This window comes from Apteryx mantelli, chromosome 15 (assembly GCF_036417845.1).
Source record: "Apteryx mantelli isolate bAptMan1 chromosome 15, bAptMan1.hap1, whole genome shotgun sequence".
In the NCBI taxonomy this organism is placed as follows: domain Eukaryota; kingdom Metazoa; phylum Chordata; class Aves; order Apterygiformes; family Apterygidae; genus Apteryx; species Apteryx mantelli.
This window is the reverse complement of record NC_089992.1, coordinates 4,777,388-4,800,476: the sequence shown is the minus strand read 5'-3', so window position 1 is coordinate 4,800,476 and position 23,089 is coordinate 4,777,388. Positions and strand designations below refer to the sequence as shown.

The 23,089-nt window shown below is 37.4% G+C and overlaps 1 protein-coding gene across 5 annotated transcripts in view; it reads left to right on the top strand.

Moving 5' to 3' along the window:
* The window catches only part of MEF2A (myocyte enhancer factor 2A), a 93,264-nt gene that overhangs the window by 54,036 nt on the left and 16,139 nt on the right, over positions 1 to 23,089 (top strand). For all 5 annotated transcript variants that reach the window (XM_067305911.1, XM_067305914.1, XM_067305913.1 and 2 more), the window contains 3 exons: positions 13,131 to 13,262; positions 16,075 to 16,294; positions 16,566 to 16,625. In XM_067305911.1, coding sequence (XP_067162012.1) covers positions 13,131 to 13,262; positions 16,075 to 16,294; positions 16,566 to 16,625 — 412 coding nt within the window. The remainder of the gene's footprint in view (positions 1 to 13,130; positions 13,263 to 16,074; positions 16,295 to 16,565; positions 16,626 to 23,089) is intronic.

Sequence of the window (23,089 nt, the reverse complement as noted above, 5' to 3'; positions counted from 1 at the left end):
TATTAGTATCAGCTATTATTATTATTTATGCATTTACTGATTTTATTCTATTAGTATTACAATATGTAGTTTGATTTATGAACTTCTTAAGGATAACCACATTGAAGCGGAATGGTAGCTTTACAAAATCTAAGTAAATGTCTTTCAGACCTTGGCAAATAATTTCAGAATACTTGGAGAAAAAAATCACAGGGAAAAGTTGAGCCACTGGGCAGGAGAAAGAGTCAGTTGTTTTTATTCGGTAATAATAAATTTCTGTGTTACAGAAAGTGAGAGATTATATAGGGATTTCTAAATAAGTGAGGAGATACTGAATTCTATTTTAAACTTCACTATACATTATTGGTATTCTGAATTTTGGTGAATTCCAGATAGTCCCAAAATGAAGCAAATGTTTTAATGTTTTGCTTCTAATTTAAGGTTCACAGTGTCTTATAAATAGATGTAATACTTGCCGTAGGATAGAATCTGTGTTTTTTGTGTGTTTGCAGCTATTCTGAGTATTTATGTTTCCTATGAAAACTGTCCTTACTTTTGGTTTATGTGGCAAATGAGCAGACAGTAGTGCCATACTTATTCCACCCCTCCCTGCAAATCTTTATTAAAATGTTAACTTTGAAATGTAAAAGTTAAAATGTGTCAAGCATTCTAGATGATGATAAAATAAAGGTATATTTTAAAGCAGAATAACTTAGACTGTTCTGGGAGATTCTTTAAGGATCCACCTTGCATCTGGGTTTCCTTGGCTCACAAGGGTTTGTTGGAGACATTCCGGTGTCCTACCCCTCATTTGCCCTCCCCTTTCAAAAGCAAAGGGTTGCGAAGGCTCCATGTTTATGTATTTGTTTGCAACGCAGCCTCTGTAGTATCACAGAAAGTAGCTTTGTCTCATAACCCACTGGATAACAAATTCCAAAGAATCAAAACTAATAAAAATAGCCTTTTTTTTTAAATTTATCTATTTATTTTACTTTTATTTCATATGGCTTCAATTCTTGGTGAGTAACATGTGCCCCTCATCTATTGGAAACTGTTTCTGGTATTTCTGTTTAAATAGTTGCTGCAGGACAACTCTATAAAAGCAGAGGTAGGTTCAGAAACCCCTTCTAAAGAACAGCGTTCTGTAAATGTATCATCTAAGTCCATTTGGTTCTGAGACAGCTGATCACTGTAGGCCTTGTGTTCACCCCGTATTGAGATCTGGTTAGTACTTTACTTTAGCAGGTGGTTCGAAGATGACTGTAATTGACTGACCAAGGACTTGTGTTGCAGACAACTTCTGCAAGTAAGAATGCCTCTTTGCCGGAGACAAGAATAATAAAGCACCAAGTATTCCATTCTAAAACGGAGAGATTCTCTTCTGTTACAAACTTTTGTATTTGTTTCCCAGTTATGCAAGTGATTTTTTTTCTGCTGGAGCTCAGGCAGCTTCTGCGACGTGTTTGAAGAACATTTTTATTTTTGAAATTTCTAGGGCAGGCTAATGAAGTCCAGTTCTCACTCCCACTGCTCTGAAAGCCCATATCAAAGATCAGGTTCCTGATTTAGCTGTTCTGGAAAAATTGTGCAAGTGGGATTGAAAACCACCTCCAAGAAAATCAGCAACTGCTCACTAATTAATGCTGGAGTTCATGCAGGCAATCATACAAAGACATAATTATTTACCTTGTATTAACAAGTTCTTCAAGCTGTGCTGGTCTCATGGATTCTGCAGCCCTCCCTTCTTTGTGTTGCTCCAAAACTCAGTGCTTTCGAAATTCTCTGTTGACAGTTAGGGAGTGCTTGTTTGTACTCTGCCATTTTCAAAATGGGGACCAAGACATCTCTTAGTCAACAGAATGACTTTGGATGAGCTATGCATGCAAAGAACAGATCCCCAAACTATGTAGCTCTTGGAACCACGATAAGGTGCTGTTCTTTCTAGCTGTTCTTTCTAATGATACTTGATTTCAGTGGTGAGCTGTATAATGACAGCTTTTGACTTTTGAGCTCATGGGTGTGATTGTTTGATAGTGTCTTCAGCTGTCAGTCCTGCCTACCTGCCAATGACTAACCACCTTGTTGAAGGGACAGCAGAAGTGCCAACTTGCTCACTGCTATTTTAGCACGGACTATCAAAGAGGAGGGAGAGTGTTGTCTATAGGATGCTTCATTCCTAGTTGTCTGTTGCACCTCAGTAATAAATAGTGCTCAGAAAAGGTAGCCAAAAGAACTGTCTGAATACTTAATTTCTCATTGTTTGTTGTCTTGTTGTTTAATCTTGGTTGTGTGCGGTGTTTCTGATGAACAAGTTTCTAATGCTTTGCTTTTGAATAATCTAGTGTTTGGTCCTTAAACTAATGGTGTTTCTATGGAGGAGGGCGAGGGGAGTCTCTAGCCTCCAAGAACTACTGGTTTAGCTCTTCATTTTGTCGTAAAACCTCCCAGTCACATAACTGACGTGCAGGTGTAATGGGATGTTTTGGTTGTGCAATGGAGATTGTGGTTTGTGCGTTGCTAGTGTTTTACCGAAAGGTAGCCCGTCTAGGCTGTAACTTCCTCAACACTGAGCTAAACAGAGAACTTGATCCTTTCACCCAGTATGTTTTTCTCAGCAACTGTTCTGTCTCCTGAATAAAGGAGGTATTTATGGTGGTAGCTCTTGTGATGCAGACCTATGAATCTTCTAATAGTCCTTTATTAAATGGTATCATCTTTGTTCATCATAATGCTTATAATACAGTGGGTAATGGCTTTTTTGTGATTAACCTTTCTTTCCAGTGATAATTATGGCATTTTGTTAATGTCATTATGTCAGTGATGTAATATTTGATGTGGGAGCTTACATATATTTAATTTATAGTATGGAATAGAATATCAATTAAGTTAGTTAATTGGCAACAGTATGGATACTAACATTTAAACGATGTTTTACTGGAACTGTATTTACTGGCTACCTCCATTAGGAACTAAATGATTTTAATAAATTTATTGGGAATATCATGAATTAAGATTATTATTTTTTTAGATCAAAACTCTTGCACCTTGTCCTGCTAAAAGCTTTTCATTGTAACAAATTGATGCTATTTAAAACCATGCTCTTTTTGCATTAATTTACAGTCCAAGGCTTTCAGAGTATAGTGACTTGTTTAAAAGAAAAAAAATCAAATGTACCATAACCAGTCTTTATTCAATATTAACATGAAGTATACATGATACAGAACAGAGCTGACTCGGAGTCCGGTGTCTCTGATTTTTGCACAGCCTTTTCTCTTGTACTTCACCAGGTCCCATCTCCGATCCTTTGCCCCCTTTTCAGGTTGGGTAAGGACAGTCTTCAAAGAGAGGTGCTTTGGCTTTTGCATAATTCACCCTAAGTGAATGTTATGCAAGGAAAAACATGAACTATATTCCTTTGACACATAATTGAGAAGTTCAGTATTCAAAACATGAGTTGTGAAATACTTATTCATGTGTCTTGAAGTCCTGTATTCTAATTAATTCATTCTCTACAAATAGAGATATATCTGCTTGCTACTCTATTTCTAGAGAAGTTTGTTTCTTTCTATTGTATATATTTATATCAGTTGGAATTTTCAAGTAGCTTCTTTCTGTTGTTGCATTCACTTGCTTATTTTTTGCAAATGTTATGCATTAATTTTATGAACTAGAATAGATAATGCTAGTAGACACACACCTGTTTAGAGTGCACACGTGTATATACCCACTCATACTTTTATCTGTTCATCCAGTTGGCCACCTTTTTAGGCCAAATAAAATATCATTTTCATACTAAGAGTAAAGGTAATTGAAGCTTATTTTGATAAACATTGGTGTAGCCAGTTCCCATCATCTTAAATATGAATGAGATTTTAATAATAGTGTCAATCCTTAGAATCTACTAATAGTTTTTGTTGGGGATAGTTACTATTTGTGATTGTAATTATTGTTTTGGTATTACTAGGCTATGTTGAGTACCAAGACTTTGAAGTAGCTTATCTGATAACCTTTCTAGATTTACAGCCATATGGAGAAATTCAGGGCAGGAAATGCTTGAAGTAGCAATTTGACATTATTGCATAGGCAGGTAGACCATAAGACCCCCCTCCCCCTTTTTTAAATATCATTGAATTGTGGTCAGAGTTTAGAAGAAATTATCTTCTTAGCAAACTGTGAGTTCCAAGCAGTGTAGGAGATTATAGATGTGCTAAAGAATTTCTAAAAGGTTATGAAGTGTGTTATGTAGCTGGGTTGTTACACTTGGAAACCTTTCATGTTCCATATGGCTTATCTGCAATATACTGTTGTTGAAAGGAGGCATTCAGTCTGCTGCTGCTATTGCTGATTTTAAATTTTAACCATCTCAGATATGTGGAAAAGTATATATGAGGGGGGAACATGTATGTACGTATATGTGTTGTTGCTTGAGTAAGGAAGTATTTATGTACCATCGAATATAGCCCTGTCACTTAGGCACTCTGACTATTACTTCAGACAGAACTCTATGTAGCTTGTTTTACAGTTAATTTAGTTTGTTGCAGACTGCACTCATTGGAAGGACTATAAAATGTTTCATTTATATGCTATGGATTAGTTTCTGCTTTCTGCAGATGAACATAGATCTACTTTAAAAGTCTTTTTGTTTTATCTTTAACAAAGACTGGAAAAGCCTGACTCAGACTGGCAGTTTAGTTCTCTTTAGTGGGGAAAATGTAATTGATGATACTTTCTCTAGAACGGGTGAAATGAAAACCTGCTCAACTGTATATGATTTAATAATTACTAATTTGAATAGAAAGTGAAAGGAAGACGAATATATTTGAGAGCTTGACTTAGCTTTCCACTGTGGAAACAGTGTTATCATTACTAGTGGATTGCTAACTGTTTTAAGCCTTGACCTCAAGAAGTTCATTTAGGAATGAGCAATCCAGTTTCTGCTATGGGTCAGAAACTGCATTATGAAGTCCACAGTTTACCAAAGGTGTTTCTCAAAAAGTTCAAATAAGCGTATGGAGCTTCCCTTCCTCCTGTTCATTCTAGTTTGAAGCATTTTGTAATATTCTGGGGGCGAAAAGAGGAAGAGTGGATTTTATATTCCGTAAAATTGGCGTTCTTTAGTAATTGCTTGTGGTCTTCTATTTAGAATAATGTTTCGCAGCAGAGATGCCTTAAGTTGGAACATCGTATGAAGCTTAACCTAACTTCATATCGTATCCTGCCTAAAACCTTTTGTACGCGTTATTTCATATAAATGAGAGTTTGAATCCTGAGTGCCATCTTTATCATATCTTGGAGGAATTTGACAGCTAGCTTTCATGTTTGGCAAGCTAAGGATACATGTTAAAATTTGCCAGATATTGGAAGTGCTCCAGCATTTGAAATGAGACCCTGTCTTTTCTTAGAGTGGTATATAACAGGGACACTGATAAAATTTCAAATCATGAACACTGGGAATCTGTAAATGATGAATACCTTTGTCTAAAACGGAACATAGCAGAGCATTGCCTGAAGGGCTCTTTCTAGTATTTTATGGCCTGTTACTTTGCAGGCTTCTAATTTCTAAAACCCTGGAGTAAGTAATTAATCCTAAAAATAACTTCTTCCTAACATGGTGTAATATTTGACCAAGGAATATAATCATAGTAGCAAACTTCATATTAAATACTGTATTCAGAATTTTTGATGTCTAGATTTTTTTGTACAATGTCAATTATTTACCTCTGAAATATTTTTACTGATATAATATCACTACTAATAGAGGACAAGATAAAGTATGGAAAATAGTATTTTAAGTAAGCTAAAAGTAGAGTATGTCAATTTTTCAGGTTTTACTTAGTGTATGTTATTTTGGTTGGAGACCCAGCTGAAAAGATGGGTGTGCACTGTTCTTTAAGAAGTTAAGCTCTCCAAGTAGCTTAGCTTCTGGAAATGTCTGTCGTGGTCTACTTTGACCCTTTATGCATTTCACTGAAATTTCGAAAGCTGGATTCCACCGCGCTGTATAGCTTTGCTGTGCTGTCAGTTTGGGGGTATTTGTGGCTATAATTAGAATGTGAAATTCTAACTGACAACATAGCAAAATGTAATTGAAAAAGCGTCTGGGTACTGAAAGGAATGGTATTAGAGCTGATCTTAAGTAGCCTTTTACCTCACAGGAGAGGCAAACAGCTTCATGATGAAATTTGCAGATGGTTCAGTAGCTGAAGTTGTGAATGTTAATAGACCCCGAGGAAAATTTAGAAAATCTATAAACATTGCATAAAATAATTCGGTACACTTTACTATGGAAAAAGAAAAGATGGTAAAGCATACAGAAATAATGTTGGTGAGCTTCATACGCAAAAACACTGTGTTACTGAGTAGAATTATATATTTTTCTGACTGTTCACTTTTGATGCATATGCTGTGCTTAAGATTAACACCTGCGTGTATTTTAGACAGCTGCAAAATTCATGTATTCAATAGTGCAGGGTCAAGCTGTGAGTTTGCAAAGCCATGTTATTTTGAGGGGGGGGAAAAAAAGAAACTTCTAAAGCCAAACTGACCAGCAGGAAGTTTAAAAACTATAAATAGCTTTCCGTGACTCAGATGCTTGAACGGTGCATATAATCGTGTCTCCTGTTATGTAGAGGATGGAAACAGTAGTGTCCTTGAAGGTGATGGAAGTGAAATTGTGAAAAAGTTCAGCCTGGTTTTATGTTCAACTTCTTGGCAATAGCATGTAGCAGGAAGTGAAATAAGAAGCAATTGTCATGTTCTCAGCATAGTTTATGCTATATGTAAAGTTCGTAGCGATACGTGTAGTTCCTCCTGCCAGCTGAAGTCTCCCCACTGCAGGAAGGGAGCTGAACTACATTAAAGGGATGTGTCCCCCCGGCCCCCACCGGTGCTTTCTGTCACTTAATAAGAATGAAAACCGGGTAGGAGTCTTGCGCTGTGACTGCTGTATTTGTCCTTTGTTTTCCTGTATAAATATCTTGGAAAAAAGGTGGAGGGGTTTGTTTTTTTTTCCATTTGTTTGTTTTTATGTAGGATGTGAGTCTGTGTTGGGCCGAGACAATGTAGCGGTTTACTGCTGCCAGAAAGGACAAGCCATTCCCTTTGCGCACTTTGTATCTCCGGTGCTCAGCCCATCCACTGGTAAAGCAGTTTATCCCTGCTGCAATAACTGAAAGCAAATCCAGCAAAAGTAAAAGAAATACAGAATGGCCAGGGAAAACTTCTGTCATTTTAGTGTGTGTGTGTGTGGGGGAGGGCTTACTGCAGGATCAAACAAGCACCAGACCTGGCTTTAGGGTAGAAGCTGGGATCGTGTAATTTCTGTGGCAGTAAGCTGTCAGTCTGCCTGTCCCACTGCACCCATAGAGATGTTTGAGCAGTCCTCTTGCATTTGGTGTGATGCCTCCTTCAGTGCGTAAGCCGCGGTGCACGGGGGGAAGGAGGATTCGTGTGCGTGAAACAGCAAACACTGTCACCAGTATTCCCCTAAGGTATTGCACGAGCTGCAAGTGTGACCTAGCCCTCTAGTAGGAATAGACCCACGTCACCAAGTAAATAAATAGGCATGATTGATATAAACAACGCATTTGTCTCCTTGATTTGATTTGTTTTGGGTGTGTTTTTAAACAGTGTAGGGAAGGAGCTTTAAAGCATGGAGATCCATAATTGTCTGCATAGATGGAGTAAAATGCAGACTGATCTTGAAAACTACAGTATGGCTAAATAGCTCACGGTTATCCTTGGATCCCTATTTCAGGGGTTATTTTTCTTTGTTCCTGAATGTTAACATGAAAGGCATTATTGAATCTTTTTTTTTTTTCCTGGACTAGCGCCCTGGCTTTTCCATTTTATTGGTGTAAGGTTGCAGCTTCGTAATCTTTTTGCGTCAGTGATCTTGCTGTCATTCCTATCACGGATGACAAGGAGTAACGCTCAGCCCCATCCTTCGAGTGCAGAAGCTGTGCAAGTGCTTGATGATTGCGTCTGTGGATAAGGAGCCTTTGGAACATGGTACAAGTGGCAGCAGTGTATTTTCCCTCTCCACTATTGCATGGAAGCAGTCTCTGGAGCATCAGGAGGCTGTTTATTTGGTTATCTTTGTGATAACCATGGCGTACGTGTTTACTACAGGAGTAGTGATATTTGGAAGTATTAGTGGAGCTTCTTCCATTACTTCAGACTTAAGGAATACTTACTCCTAGAGATTTATAATCATTTAGAAAGTGATTACTCCTGCTTTGTGCTTCTTCATCTTTTCCATGCTCTGGCTGAAGCAGCAGAAACAAAACTAGCCACTATTTTTATCTGAGAAGTTAGTGTTTTCTAAAGGGAATCATTTTTCAATCTTCGTAAAGTTTTGGAAATGTTTCCCTCATGATTTGGGATGAAACACCAACAAAAATCCTGTTTGGCCAGCTCCAATAGTAAGTGCAAAAATAGAGCTGTTAACATGATGCATAGTAGCACTGATAACAGCAGCCATTTCCTTTTTGTGTAATATTAGGAGACTACAAGAAACCCAACAGTGAAACCTGTCTTTGAATGGGCTGGCGTGGTTCTGCACTTCATAGCCCTTCTAACATGTGAGGGCCTCCTCCTTTTGCCTTTTAAGGCAGAAAAATAATATTTCCTGACTTGGCAAATAATATAACCGAATTCTTCATGGTTTGGCCAGCAGAGCCGGTGATGAGCCCAGATCACTAATATCAGAAGTCTTGGCCTTTTAACCACACTTACTGAGTCGGTGCACAAGACATGCTGAATGTGTGTTGTTTTCTTTTTCTTTTTCTTTTTCTTTTTCTTTTTTTGTTTTTGTTTTTTTTTTCTTTTTTAAACATTAGGAAGATGTCATTTCAGACTTGGGCATAGACACCACCAATGAGAAATCCTGGTTTCTGTAATATTCCGTAATTTATATGTCTCTCTGCTAGCTGTTTCATGGAGATGATAGGGGCTGTTGTCAGTTAACTCCTTCCCTGGAGCAGTAATCTGTGCGATTAGTTCAGAGTTTCTGGTTTCCAGTAATGCTGATGACCGATATAATGAGCCAGCGTAAGCTGGTGTGACAGAACTTGCATGCTGCGGGGCGAGAGGAAGGGGACTTTGAAAAGGTCGTGATTAGATATCAGGCTGCAGAGACTCAGTGGGCTCAAAGCTGCTGGATTCCATGTTTCTCTGCTGGATTTTGTGGAGGGAAACTTAGGCTGAGACAATTTCACTGTGATGGCTGGGTAGCATCTTTGCTTCCCTGTGGATCACATCATAAATAGCTCTGTTGTACCTTGATAACATGGATACTGAAAAGTAAAAGTTTCAGTGAAATTTGGATTGAGTTGTATAGAGAAGCTAATTTTCTTTACATTTAGCAAGTAGCATTCCTGATTAGAGTTTGATAGACTTAGTGAGCGGTTCTTCTATTCCTTATATGCTTCTTGCAGAGGAATAACTAAGCTAAACTGATGAAATATGGTGCAACTTAAAGTACTTTCCATACACTAAAATGTGGGGGGAAGTTCAGGAAAATATTGGGGCTTTTGTGCTGTGTGCCTGAATTAAAATATTTAAACCTTTCATGGCTAGTCCAGCCATTCTCATACAGTGTTTTCAAAGCTCTGCCATTCCACAAGATCAATGTAAAACTAAGTTATAATACTTGCATATTTCAGTTTTACATGGTGGAACAAAACTAGTTTAGCATTTCGGGGCCATTCTTGTAATATCAAGATTACCACAGCTCTCTGGAACATTTGTATAATGACTTTGTGTGCAGCGCAATTACATTGTTCTGTTTGCCTGATCCTTTTTGACAAGATTTCTTACCTGTCTTGGTTCCTCTTAAACACTTGCAATGCATTATTTTCTGATAAAAATCAATATCTTCTCTCATCAGTTAGTTAATCCAGTCGAATATAAAAACTGCAGAATCTGTTACTAAAGGCACAATATAATGCTTTGGCAGCAAGTCTTGGAACAAATATCAGTAATTTTGGTAAGTCTTTAAAGGAAGTGGAAAGTAATACAGATTAATACAGATTAACTCAAATGGCTATGCATTCCTTTAAATGATCTGGATTATAGGATTTAACACCAGAAGGTAACAGCATTAAGCATCCAGTTGCAAAACTTGAAATTTCAAGTTCTTTTCCCCTCTTGTGACAGTTAAAAAAAAAAATTTTTGTTTTATGTATATTAGCCTCAACTGCAAAACCTGTTTTTTTTTCTTTCATCTTTTACTCTAAGCAAGCTAGCATGTAACTACACAGCAATATAATCTCTGTGTTACAAAAACATTATTTGGTCTCTCCTCCTTCTCTTTTCTCTTCCCTTCCCCCCCCCCCCCTTAATTTACATTATCTCCAGAGTTCCTAAAGTTTCCCTCTTCATGATAATATCTTGGAAAAAAAATGAGGGAGCGTGAGTTATTTTCATCCATTGAAGAAACAACAAGCTTTAGCTATGGAGAATATGAAGGGTGGAGTCGGCGCTTGTTTATGGAGTTTGGCTTTCCTGCGTGCCCGCAGCCCGATTCCCAGTAGTCCCAGCCTTCCTTGTTTTTTAGCGAGCAGAGCCCGTTATCATGTCTGCCTTCGGAGCCTGTGAGAAAGCCGAGGCCGGCCTGGCTCTCATAGGCTTCGCCTGGCCTTGTCAACAGATTACAGCATTCCACTTGCTCCTCCGAGCCACGGCGCAGCGGCCGTTTACTATTGTGCTCTGGGCAGTGATAAAGTAGGCAGTCTTTTTATGGTCAGGTCCTCCAAGTGACAGCTCGGGTTTTAGCGATAAGGAGACAGAGCTTTGGATATCAAACCCAGACTGATTATCTGTAACAGTGAACCGTGGCTTAAGTCCTTCCACAATGACAGGAACCCCATCTGGAGTGAAGGTTTCCAGAATCTTAAACGGGAGATACTGAGGCATTTTCCTTCCTCATGAGTCAAAGCAGAGTTAACCCCATTGTTAGCAGAATAAAAATAACTGCCCAGAGGAAGGAGGCGTTTTTATACTTAACTGCATCTATTGCTTATATCAGAGCTTGGGCTATAATATTCAGACAGATCTGCAGGATTACTCTTGCAAGTTTTCAGTTGATTTTAGAATATTGAAAGAGACACTAATGAAGCTCCCACATTGCAATACTTAAAATTTCTCTAATGTTTTAAAAGAAGGGGGTGGTCTAGACAGAAGGCCTCCTGTGTATCTGCTGTATATTTCTCGCAAGATCTTTCTTTATAATATAGAATCGCAGCTTCTAAAGCTGTCGTGGGCGCCACGTGCGCACGCTGATGCCGAACGCCACGTCGAGACGCTATTTACAGAGTTCCGCGGGGGTTAAGGGTAATCCAGATTACACGGCGTTAACGTTTTCCCTGCCGCTCTTGACGTGCAGAAGACTGGCAGCCTGGACTGGCGAAGAAGGGCCGGGAGGGATGGCAGCCGGCGACCTTCGGAGGCCGAGCGGCAGGCCCTTGTATGGCCAAGTCGGTACCCGTGTCCAGCTGATTGGTTCGCCGGGGTGGCGCGGCGCTGCGGCGGGTGTCGGAGGGGGCTACACCTGTTCTCCCACATGCTGACCTAGGGCTCGCGTGTTTGGGGGAGTTCGGCTGGCGTACGCAGAGCAAGCCAAGTAACTCGAGAAGGAATTACAGCTTCTGGTGACCTGTGATATTCAAGAATTTCAGCCTGCATAATTGAATTGTAGAGCGCTGCTTGAAAACTGAAGTAAAAATAGGCAGTGTTTTGCGGGTATATGTAAGCAGTAAGTAAGGTTTTGAGTACTTCTTGTTAGGCGAGGAATCAGAAAATAGCACTTTAGGAAGAAAAAAAAAAAGCTGCTGAACATATTCATAGTCTAAACTAAGACTTAGATTCATTTGCCTTATTTATATATTTATCAGAATTTCAGTGTTATGGAACCATACACTTGCAAGCTTGTACAGGAGAGTGTGAGTGCAGTTTCTTTAGGCTTCCCAAAGTGTCAGCTGGTGGATTTCAAACCTGTAAGGTTTTTTAAAATCAATAAAATATCAACAGCTTGTCAGCAGAAAAAAAAGCCCCCACAACCCTCCTCTCCCCCTCCTCCCTGCCTTTCTAGGTCCCATTGCTGTCTAATATAATGCTAACATTTGCCTTTTTAATAATTATATTGCTGTCCTTTTGAAACATTTCTTTAAACATTCAAGATTTTTCTGTAGGTGGCATTTCCAAATCTTGTTTTATTCTAAATGAAAACTTGCGAAGTGAGATTTCTAAATGTGTAAGACAGTGAAAAAGAAAGACAGGAGTACAAATATATCTTTCAATGTATTCAGTCATGAGACCTGCAGATTTACCTCCTTTGTTTCAGTAACTAATTTGTAATGCCTAGGTGTGGGCAAGGTTTTTTTTTCTTTTTTTCCTTTTTTCAGGGATGTTGATGTGAGTGCTCCATCAGAAAACAGGAAGTGTCCCAACAAAGCAGTTGCATCAAATGAAGTAAAAAAAAAAAAGACTGAAAAAGTTCATATTTGGCAAACAGTCATTTTAGAGAGGGATTGTGTTCACTTCTTTTTATACTTTTATGCAATTCTTGTTGTTATGCACAATAATGGAAGTGCAGGAAAATCCTGCCTTTGTAAACTTGTGAGACCAAGCGTTATACATATTGATACATAGCAATTGTTAAGTTCACTTGGAAATTTTAGCCACTGTATTTCTCAAAGTTTATCTATATGCTCTTTAAAATGAGGATATAAAAATTGGGATGCTAATATCTTTTTTATTAATAAAGATCCAGTAAACAGGGAGATGTGTTTCAATTGCTAGCAATGTCATTAACTCCTTTGCCAAAGGTTTGAACGTTCTTTGTATGTCAGGCAACTTAATTCCATCAACCAGTGTCTAGAAACAGTTTTGAATGGAATACTGGAGGGTTGAAATGGTTATTGATTAAAGTGACCCATGAGATGGCACCTGGGAGAGGCTGTGCCTCTGAATCAACCTTTTCTGTTGCTGCGCTCTGCAGCTATTTTGAAAGACTGAGCTTGTCTGTTGAAAAGTGAGTTCTGTCTGTGAAAGTTTCATGTAGTTTCAGTGGCTCTGAATGATTCAGTAGTGTACAAAACATCTTGGCAAGTTAGGATGATTTGTATGTGAATTTTCCAATTGTATTTCAGACCTTAAGAAAGAAAGGCCTTAATGGTTGTGAGAGCCCTGATGCTGACGATTACTTTGAGCACAGTCCACTATCGGAGGACAGATTCAGCAAACTAAATGAAGATAGTGATTTTATTTTCAAGCGAGGCCCTGTAAGTACTTTTATTTTATCTCTACTTTTTATTTGTTGATCCTTTTTATTAACTTCATTATTTAGGCTCTGAACAAGAAGGAACACAGAGGGTGCGACAGCCCGGACCCTGACACTTCATATGTGCTCACGCCACATACAGAAGAAAAATATAAAAAAATTAATGAAGAGTTTGATAATATGATGCGGAATCATAAAATCGCAGTGAGTACTAAAGTATGGTTTGTGCTTTAATTATGTGCATGAGAATTTTCACAGTGTTTGCTTATCACAGAGTACCACAGTAAAGATAAGAGAGTGTAATGGTTTAAGAAGGCAATACATATTTTTATGGGAAAAATGATAAGATGCATACTTGATTATGTTAAAATACATTTTATCTTAAAGAATAAGAAAGAAGCTGCATCTCTAGCTTCTCCTTTGTGCTCAGAAATTCTGCGCACCTCATGTAATACTTCTAAATCTCAGTATCATGGTCTCATTGCCTGATCCTGCCTAAAATATTTTTATAGGGAGAGATTCTGTCTCAGGATGTAGCTTGTATCTTGGGATGATGATTTGTTTACATCTTGTAACTATTTATCTGTCTGTTGATCAAGATTTTACAAAATGTTGCAAGAGGGCAAATAGAATTGGAGTAAGTTTGTCATCAAATCAGTGGAATTTAATATGCTGAGGACTGGATTGGCGTCTGAGGCAAAAGGAAGAAGGTTTAGTGGAGAAGGACTCTTGGAAGAGAACTGTTGGGTTCTAGAACCCAAGAAGTTTGGGGATAACAGGAGTTTAAATTTTGCATTTTTTTCAGAGGTGTGCTTGGCGAGAATAACTTCTATTTACAAATCTAAGTAGTGCTGAATATTACAGGGGAGCTATTTTCTAATAAAAATAGTAGGACACACCTGCTTTCAGTTTTTTTAACATTGCAGATCTTGTAGCAATTGGAAAAAAATGGACTTGGGTAGGTTAATCTGCATAAACCCTGAAGTAATTGAGCAGTGTGTCCCCAAATGACTCCTTGGTACTGGAAATGGCTCTATTGTTCAGAGCAATAGGACCATCTCCAGGGAATTAACAGCAAACTGACAGTCCTGACACCCAGCATCAGTTCTTTCTTGAATGAAGCCAATATCTTTTGTTCCTGCTTTGTTTTAAAGCTTTTGATATCCAGCATTTCTACGTCAAGCCATCTTCAGGCTTCATCTCTCAGTATGATGCATCTAAATTCTCTCCCTTGCTTTTCTGTGGTCTCCATGAACACCCTAAGTTCTCTATGTGGAAATCACTGCAAAAAAGAATGGCAGCATTGTTTTGTTTTAGTTCTATAGTTTCATTTCTATAGTTTCAATTGTATCCATTATGGTTCTGTTTCCAGTACTTTTGGGTATTGTGTAAGATGTTTCTCTTGCTCTGGTAGACTCACTACTGTCAAAGGATAGGAATGAGACACAGCACGAAGAAGTCAGTCATAACCACATGAGTACCATAGATGGGCAGGCAGGCTTTATTGTAAGGCGGGGCGTGGGGAAAGCTGTCATTTAAGGGTTGTATAGTGAGAAATCTGTCAAGAAATGTCCCAACTGCTAGCTTCTATGCATTGTTTTAAGCATACTTCTGGTATTTCAAGTTTAATTCGAGTTACTTGACAGCATGTTGTTTAAAAACAACCATTATTTTCTGTAGGTGTTGAACAGTTTCTTTAAGTAGTTTTCCCATGAAGACAAATATCGATTCAGCTTGCCATTGGTTAGATACTGTAAATGATTTGTTAATATTCTGTTACTGTACTTCACTACTTTTTGCTTATGTCTGTACCAAAAATCAATAATTATTATTAGGATTACTTTAATATGGACACTGTCGTTTATTTTGTCAATAAGCTCTACCCAATTTTTAACCTTAAATTGCACCTATCTTGGCTTTGTTTTCAGTAACTGAGTGTTGTGAAAGAAAATAGTCCCTTTTGTGTCAGAGCTCACCACTGTCAAAGGATAGGAATGAGACAAAGGCCAAAGAAGTTAGTCATAGCCAAATGAGTACCATAGATGGGCAGGCATCTAAGCTTTTGATTCGGTAACAAACATATATACTTCAGAAAAATAGTGGCCTTTTCAATAATGGTGTAAAAATTGTAATTAAAAAAAATGAAATTTGCAAAAAAGAAAAATGTAGTGGTTATCCGACTGGGGTTTTGTGTAGACAAAGCTCAAAATAATGACAGTTGAAATGGTTAAACTCAAGTAACTGAAGCTAATGAATTTCTAAAGATATGTTTACTTTTTTAGGCTGTTGAAAAAGAAAAAGTTTTAGAGAATAGTAGAATATCTTAATTTGACAAGGTTATTAAAAGAAAATGCTATTACTAACTTTTCCTTTTTTGTCTTGTAACTGTTTTATAATGTGCATGTTGATGCTTACGTTTTGAAGATGCAATGGTTCATTGATTTGTAGATATGCTTAGTTTGTAATCTGAATTAACTGATAAATTTATATTTCTGAGTTAGCAAATTAATATGAATATGTTCAATTTTTTGTGTGCAGACTGTCTCAGTATTTTAAAAGTTTATAAGTAACTTTTCTGAAATTGTATGCTTATAAAGTATAATAGTTCACAACACCAGGCTATGCAACAAATGGATGTTTTATAATTGTATTCCTAGTGAAATAGAGTTTCAAAACTAACATAATTAACTCTTAATTTTACCTGAGCAAATCTTGGCAAAATGTAAAGTGTATTTTTATAATGTGTTATTTCTGTAAATATAGTTAACACTAATATTGCTGTCTTGTGTGTGTTTGTGCCTCCTTTCCTCCAGCCCGGCTTGCCTGCGCAGAACTTCTCGATGTCGGTTACGGTTCCAGTGTCCAATCCCAACACTTTAACCTACAGTAACCCAGGGAGTTCCCTCGTATCCCCATCGCTGGCCGCCAGTTCATCGTTAACGGACACCACCATGCTCTCCCCACCTCAGACCACGCTGCATCGGAACGTATCGCCTGGGGCCCCTCAGAGACCACCGAGTACTGGCAATGCAGGTAGGGTTTCAGTACTATTGCGCTCCCCCTTTTTACACTCTTTTTACACTTTTTAATGCTTTTTACACTCTTTTTACACTTTTTAATGCTTTTTACACTCTTTTTACACTTTTTAATGCTTTTTACACTTTATGCTTTCATTAAAAAAAAAAACACCACCACCTAATGATGGTGTAATTCTTTTTTTAATGCACAAAGCTTTGAAATACGAAATGATGTATAATTTTAATGAAAACTATTTAGTTTAGTCATCTGGCTTTTCAATTATTAGGTGGAATGCTGGGGACAACTGACCTCGCAGTGCCAAATGGAGCTGGTACCAGTCCAGTTGGTAAGTGCAGTATCGTGTCTTTGTTGAACAATAGTGTTGTGTTTATAGTTCGTAGGTCATTTAAAAGTGATTTTTGAATCTTTTCAAAAAGGTTTTATGGGAGAAAAAGGTAATAATGTTTTGGAGTTTTCCTGTTTTTCTGTTTTTAGTTGCCTCTTAATTGAGTCTTGTAAACTCTTATCAGATATTTAACTTCCGTCATGCCCATTTCACTTTAGTAACATTTGCATTTTTACTGTTATTGTTTTCAGTAACTTGCTGCTTTTGAGTTTGTGTTTCTCTACAAATGTTACTACAACACTCTAGAGAGACATTATGCTCGCCAAATTTCTTAATTTGTATAAAATTCACTGCACTTACTAAGTCGTCATGCTAAAGACACCTGAGTTGTGTTCTCAGCCCTAGTATTCTTAGGACCTGAATTTGTGGTACTGCTTATGGTGCCAATCAAAATGAAGAAAATACCTATAGTTTGTATTGTCATCTTGCTAATTATGTTCTGGCAGTTAGACAGTGAAAGAAATAAAGCTTGGAAAACGTTATCTAGGTGCTGTCTTAATTTTGAAGGATGATCAGGATTTCATTCAAAAATTAGAGACTTTGCAAAAAATAAAAATCACAGTATTTTTTTGGCCTTCAGTAAGCAGATATGACAGAATTTTTCATTTAAATAATATTTTGTGTCATCTAAACAAAATTTGTTACTCTGACAGAGAGGAGGCAGCCCATTCAATTTTATCATATTACAGAAGGACAAAATGACATTGTCAACCCACCTCCTTCATACTCCTTCCATCTCTTGAGATGTCTTGGTAACTGAGGATCGATTTTGGAAATGCACATAACTCCTCAGCATGCGTTTGTAGCAAGGAATTAGAGAAACAATTGTTGACCTTCTGGTATTTGCTAACATAATGTGGCAAGTGGGGAAAAAGCTCTTTTGCAGATAAACTCGAAGTTGATTAAGTTCATGAATAAAAAATGCTGTAACTAGGAGCCTTAAAGCACAGGTTTGACTCTCCTGTCTATATTCACTCTGGTTATGTGCAGCAAAGATGTTGAATATTAATGTGTGGCTTCCATTAGGTAAGCAAAATTTTAAATAGAAGAAACTTCCTCAGTAGGGGGGAAAAAAACCCAGATGGACTGTTTTTAGAAACTCTGGAGGTCATATATTGATTTCTGTAGTATTTCAAAAGTCAGATTATGTAAGCTTATTATCAGACAGTTTCAGGCCTTTTTAAAATCAGGCTGTAGTAGCAGCAACCTCAGGTTTAAGATTCCTTCTATTAATAAGCAAAGAAAATAGTTGTTTACAGCGCTTGCTCATATATTATTTCTTCAGTGCTATAGAATATTGACCTATAAAAATACCCAGTTACAGCAGTTTGGTGAACATGTTTAATGAGGTAAAATGTTCTCCTGCTTCTTGAATTTATTAATAGCTTATATGGAAAGTCAAAATGCATTTCTTATCTCTTACTTTCCAGAACATCATACCCAAAATGTTATACTCGTACCCACTCATTTCTAGAAGATTTGCGTTCAAATAACAATTGTGGCTGTATAAGGACAGTGTGGAAGATTTAGAAGAAGTACCTCTAGCAAAACTCACATACCTAGTTAACACCAGAATGCTAAGCCCCAGAATACATTAAGCTGTCAGAGCTTTACTTTCTACTAGAATATGGCAAGACTTCTTTTAAATAACATCAGATGCATGGTAGCCTTCTCAGTTGCAACCAAACAGTATCAAGAAACCATACATAACCAAACTGAGTAAATCTGCAAACTTGTCAATTCAAGCTTGGCTGCTGCTGCTGAAGCATATATATCAAGTTGTTAATGTCTGCAGACAATGTTTATTGGCACATTTATTATAGAATTTATTTTAAACAAAATTTATTTTCTTTTTAGCTCCCATTCTTTTCTTTTAAACTTCTCGAGAATGGTGAATTCTCGTGTGGATATAGTTGTGAAATATTATGTTTATTTTGCAGCCCTCAATTTATAGGAGAGGTGTCAAAGATGGAGTACTTGCAATTTAGAGGTATAAATACATGTATACACAAATATTCTGTTTTATAGAAAGGAAAAACTTACAGTTATAAAGTTTTGAGCATTTGAGATTTTGCTTCCTTTTTGTTAAAAGACATACGCCTTTATCTCTGAGGAAAAAATGAGTAAGGTTATCTTGTGTGGTTGGGATGTAATACAAACAAAGACGCTGCAGAAAATGGCTCATATTTAGTTCACATGTTTTTCCTACATTGTAAGTAAGTTGACTGGAATTGATATGATTTGCTTTAATAGTCCATCTGCCATCTTAACGTTTTTTCTGTTGAAAATAACTTTTTCTAATGAGTAAAAATATTTGTGCATTGTGGCAAAGATTGGTAGGTGGCTTTTAATGTCTAGAATGGAAAACTTTGCAATCATTTTGTAAAAACTCAGAGCTTATTTCGCATGCAGCTGTCATAACTCTGAAAAAGTGTTTTTATTTTACAGTATTTTTCAAAGTTTAACCCATCATGTAAAAGCATCCACCAAATGTTTTTCATTTGGCCAGTATATCAGTTTTGAAAGGAGAAAAATGTCCTGCATTATAACTTGCTGCCTTTGCTCCTGAGCTAATTCACTTTTTCTGTTAATTAAATTAGATGTTTTGGAGCTAGAATTTTCCTCATGCTGTTGCCCATGGTCAGTGTTAAACCCTGCTTAATTTGTGATTGGCATCTAATATGCTTCAGGAATTTCATCTCCCCAGGATGTGTACAATTTGCTATTTCTTATTAACATCATCAGGCTTTGAACACAAGCTATATGTCTACATTATTTCTTTCAAAAGGCTGTAGTTAGCCAAAGTATGGCTTCACTTGCTCAGAGTTCCCAGGTATGAGGGAGAGCTTCTGTGGCTTTGAACAGAAAGGACACTTGATGAACCAGTCACCTTCAAATGTGTTATGAGGAGGTCTGCTTCACTGTGTTCCAGTAGATTCAGTACTACACCTTGAGTTTCCCAGAGGTTTCCAGTGAAGGGCCCTGTCACTGAAATTGTCCCGTCCTCAGGGACTCTAGGAATTGGAAAGGCTTAAAAGGTGTACCACTGTTTTCTGATTTCTACTTCCTCTTCCGCACCTTTCATTTATGGTATAGAGCTAGAATCATGCAAAAGACCTGGGCTGCAAATTAGGATTATGGCCTTCCTTGCCAAGGCTGCCTGAAAACCACAAACCCTGATACCTTTGGACTGTGATGCGTTTCCCAAGTTCTTCTCAGTCCTAGGTGATTTTAAAGGAGCTGTTGCAACTGGAAGGTCCTTATGATCTTGCAAGTATGCAATATTATCTGTCTATACCTATCTTAGTAAGGACCTCTTCCAGTCAATAATGCAGTTTATGGAGCCAGCTTATCTTCTGGGAAATTATCTTTCCTCTTGTAATTTTACCATCAATGAGAACAGGTAAGAAAGACCTAGTCTTCTTGAGTACTGAATTTCTCCTCTTCATTCCAGAGTCATGCCCTCTCTAATGTCTTCGCTAATCTTCAGATTCTGAGAATGTGAAGTAACTTTAGGAATGTTAATTTCTTTGGAATGGAGCTGAAGGATATAACTGTTGAACAACTGTGTCTAGTAAGCTGTTGGATCCCTATTAAGAACATACAAGCACTGGATCTAGAGCACCTGTGATCTTTTGTTGTGGTTTCCTGATCTCAGGAAGGATTATGCAGAGACGCAGCTGACAGTTTGCATTCAGCTATAAGGTGCTTTGTATATTGCTGGTAAAGGATCGAGATAGGATCTGTAAAAGACCATCCCCATGAATGGTTTGCTTTATCTTGAGGGCTTGTCTGGTTGGGTGAGCTTTTTTTCCTGTGTCAGAAGATAAAAGAATCTTTCAGCTTGGTCTTTCACAAGTCTTCCAAGTCACGTGCCTAATGTGCTACAATTCTTAAAATAGGACACCAGAGGGCTTCCATAATAAAAAAAAACCCCTTTCTGTACATATCTTTCCGTTCATGTTATTTTGCTTATTAACTTGGCCCAATGAGAAGTGTCCCACTAACTCTGGGGAAAAACCTACCTCTTGCAGGAATTTTGCTGGAAAGTGGAGTGATGCTATCAGACTCTTAAGCGTGTTCCTACATTACGGTTATGGTGGTACTTCTAGCCTGCTGTATTTCAGTGGGACAAATAATCTTACACAAGACAGAGCTTCTCGCTTCCTAACTTGTACTGCAAGGGGTTTGACTTAGAATATATGTTCAAGTGATGCTAAATGCAGTGGACAAAGGTTCTAGCTCTGTAATCTCAATAGTGTTGGCGTATCATTCCGCCTTACTCTGATCTTCACGGTTACCCAGGTAAATGCAACAGTCAGTGTTTCGCCCTTCTCTAAGGAAGAAGTTGAAGGATCCCTGAAGAAGTCTGAGAGCAGTCTGTTTACATTTCCAGCCTACAGCTTCCAAGTTCTTCTTGAGGAAAAGGACTACTGAAAGTGGACTACAGACCAGCTGGTTGGCAGAGTGCAAGCTGAACCCTTCTCCCTTTGATAGACACAGACCCAGTTTTCAGCACATAACAAAGTTTGATCCATCCATCATGATCTGATTAGATCAGCTCACAGGAGACAACTGGCTGAAATTGGCATGGAAAATATTCTGGTAGTTTTGGTTGCTTTTTTAAGCAAGACCTCTTGGAAGCCATGGGTCCACATGAGATCGTTTCAGCCCATGAAGTACTCTTAAATTTTTGTTGAAATCTCATATACTGTTATGTGTGTTCATTATCTTTCCAAAATTTCTGGTTTACGAGAAGATACAAGACAATTCTGGTTGGAATTTGCCACATGCATAACAAACTATTACTCTACCAGCTGGATGAAAGTATTGCAGCATATCTGTTTGTGTGAAGTCTCAACTTTAGATTATGTCAGCTTGGCCTGATACTGCAGCACATGCCCTCCGAAGTTCTGATAACTGTTAATATATCAATTCTGTCCTCCCTTCTTTACACTGGCTTTGCCTAGAATGTATAGAAAGCAACAAGTTCAGCAAGTAAAAATCTGATTTCATTAAATGCAAACAGTTTAGTTGACAAATGACCTAAAAGGCATCTAATTGCCACTGCTAATTTTTCACACACAGTTGAATAACGTTTAGATAGAAAAGCAATATGTTTCATTTTAAATTTGCTGCTGTGTTCTGAATAATAATCCTAATCCTGTAGAAGGTCTACAGGTCATACAAGCAGAAGGTCTAGAAGTTATAATAAAGTATTTCCAAAACGAGTGGAGAAAGTAGGCTTTCTGAAGTGTTGCTAGAATTGGCAGCGATTTCTGTTGTGCAGGTCTGAAAATGGTACAAACTGCAGATTATTTAATTTCCGTTTAGAGCTGTCGTTCCCCCCAAAATGCAACTATAGCAATTAAGGCACATAGAAATGCTATTGTTGTATTTACTTGTAATACTTTTTTCAAGGTCCTACATGTAAATATTTTTCTTAAACAGACTTTATTTCATATTCTGTGCACATACTGAAATGATGTCTTCTTGCTAAACACCATTTTCAGTTTACTTTGAAATTTCTAAATAATGTATCTTTTGTCAGGTTATGTGAAGTTATTTGATGGATAAATATTTATGTACTACAATTCTCATGTTTACTTCATCTTGTATTGCTTATTTGGTTGCCCATGATTATTTTCCAAAACTATGTACAACCATCCAGTTTCTCCAAAGTTGAAGCACAAAAAAAGATTAATGGCATCAATGACACTAATATATTCCTAGAGTTGTAATAAGAACATGGAGTACTTTCCATCCATGTGTGTTCATTTTTTTTCAGGTGATGTGATTTATATAGTGAAATATGAGTCTGACTGATATAATTGAATGCTACATCTTGGACTGCAGGAGAATAAATGAGATTAAGCAGTATTAAGTTTCTGAAGGCATTAGTATACAGTTGTTAAAATGGGCGGGTTTTAGTATAGATTTTCAGAAAAGAAGCTATTTCAAGGTTAAATCAAGTTTTTGACCAAACAAGAAGTGGGCTAACGGGCATTAGCAATGCTTATTATGATAGAATCTCATTAAATTATAATTTTCATATTTGTTTAAAATTACGCCTATAATTGAGGGCTTTTATCATCTGCATTGGTCTCTGTTTTCCAAATATGTATTTTGAAAATGCTTTTGTAGTCTGTCTTAAAGAATTACAGTTTAATAAAACTGTTGTGATGGAAGTAAAAACAGTAGTTTTAATTTACACTTGCATAGGATTTTACATCCTGTTTCCATTTTTCAATTTGATAGTGTTTTTAAACATAAAAGTAATTGTATTTGAGGAAGATCTATAGTGAGTGGGGTAGAAACAACCTCTGTATTATACAAAATAGTAAGTGGAATTTATGGGGTTATTAAAGCTTCAGTTTGGCAACCTGCCATGCAGTTGCATCATC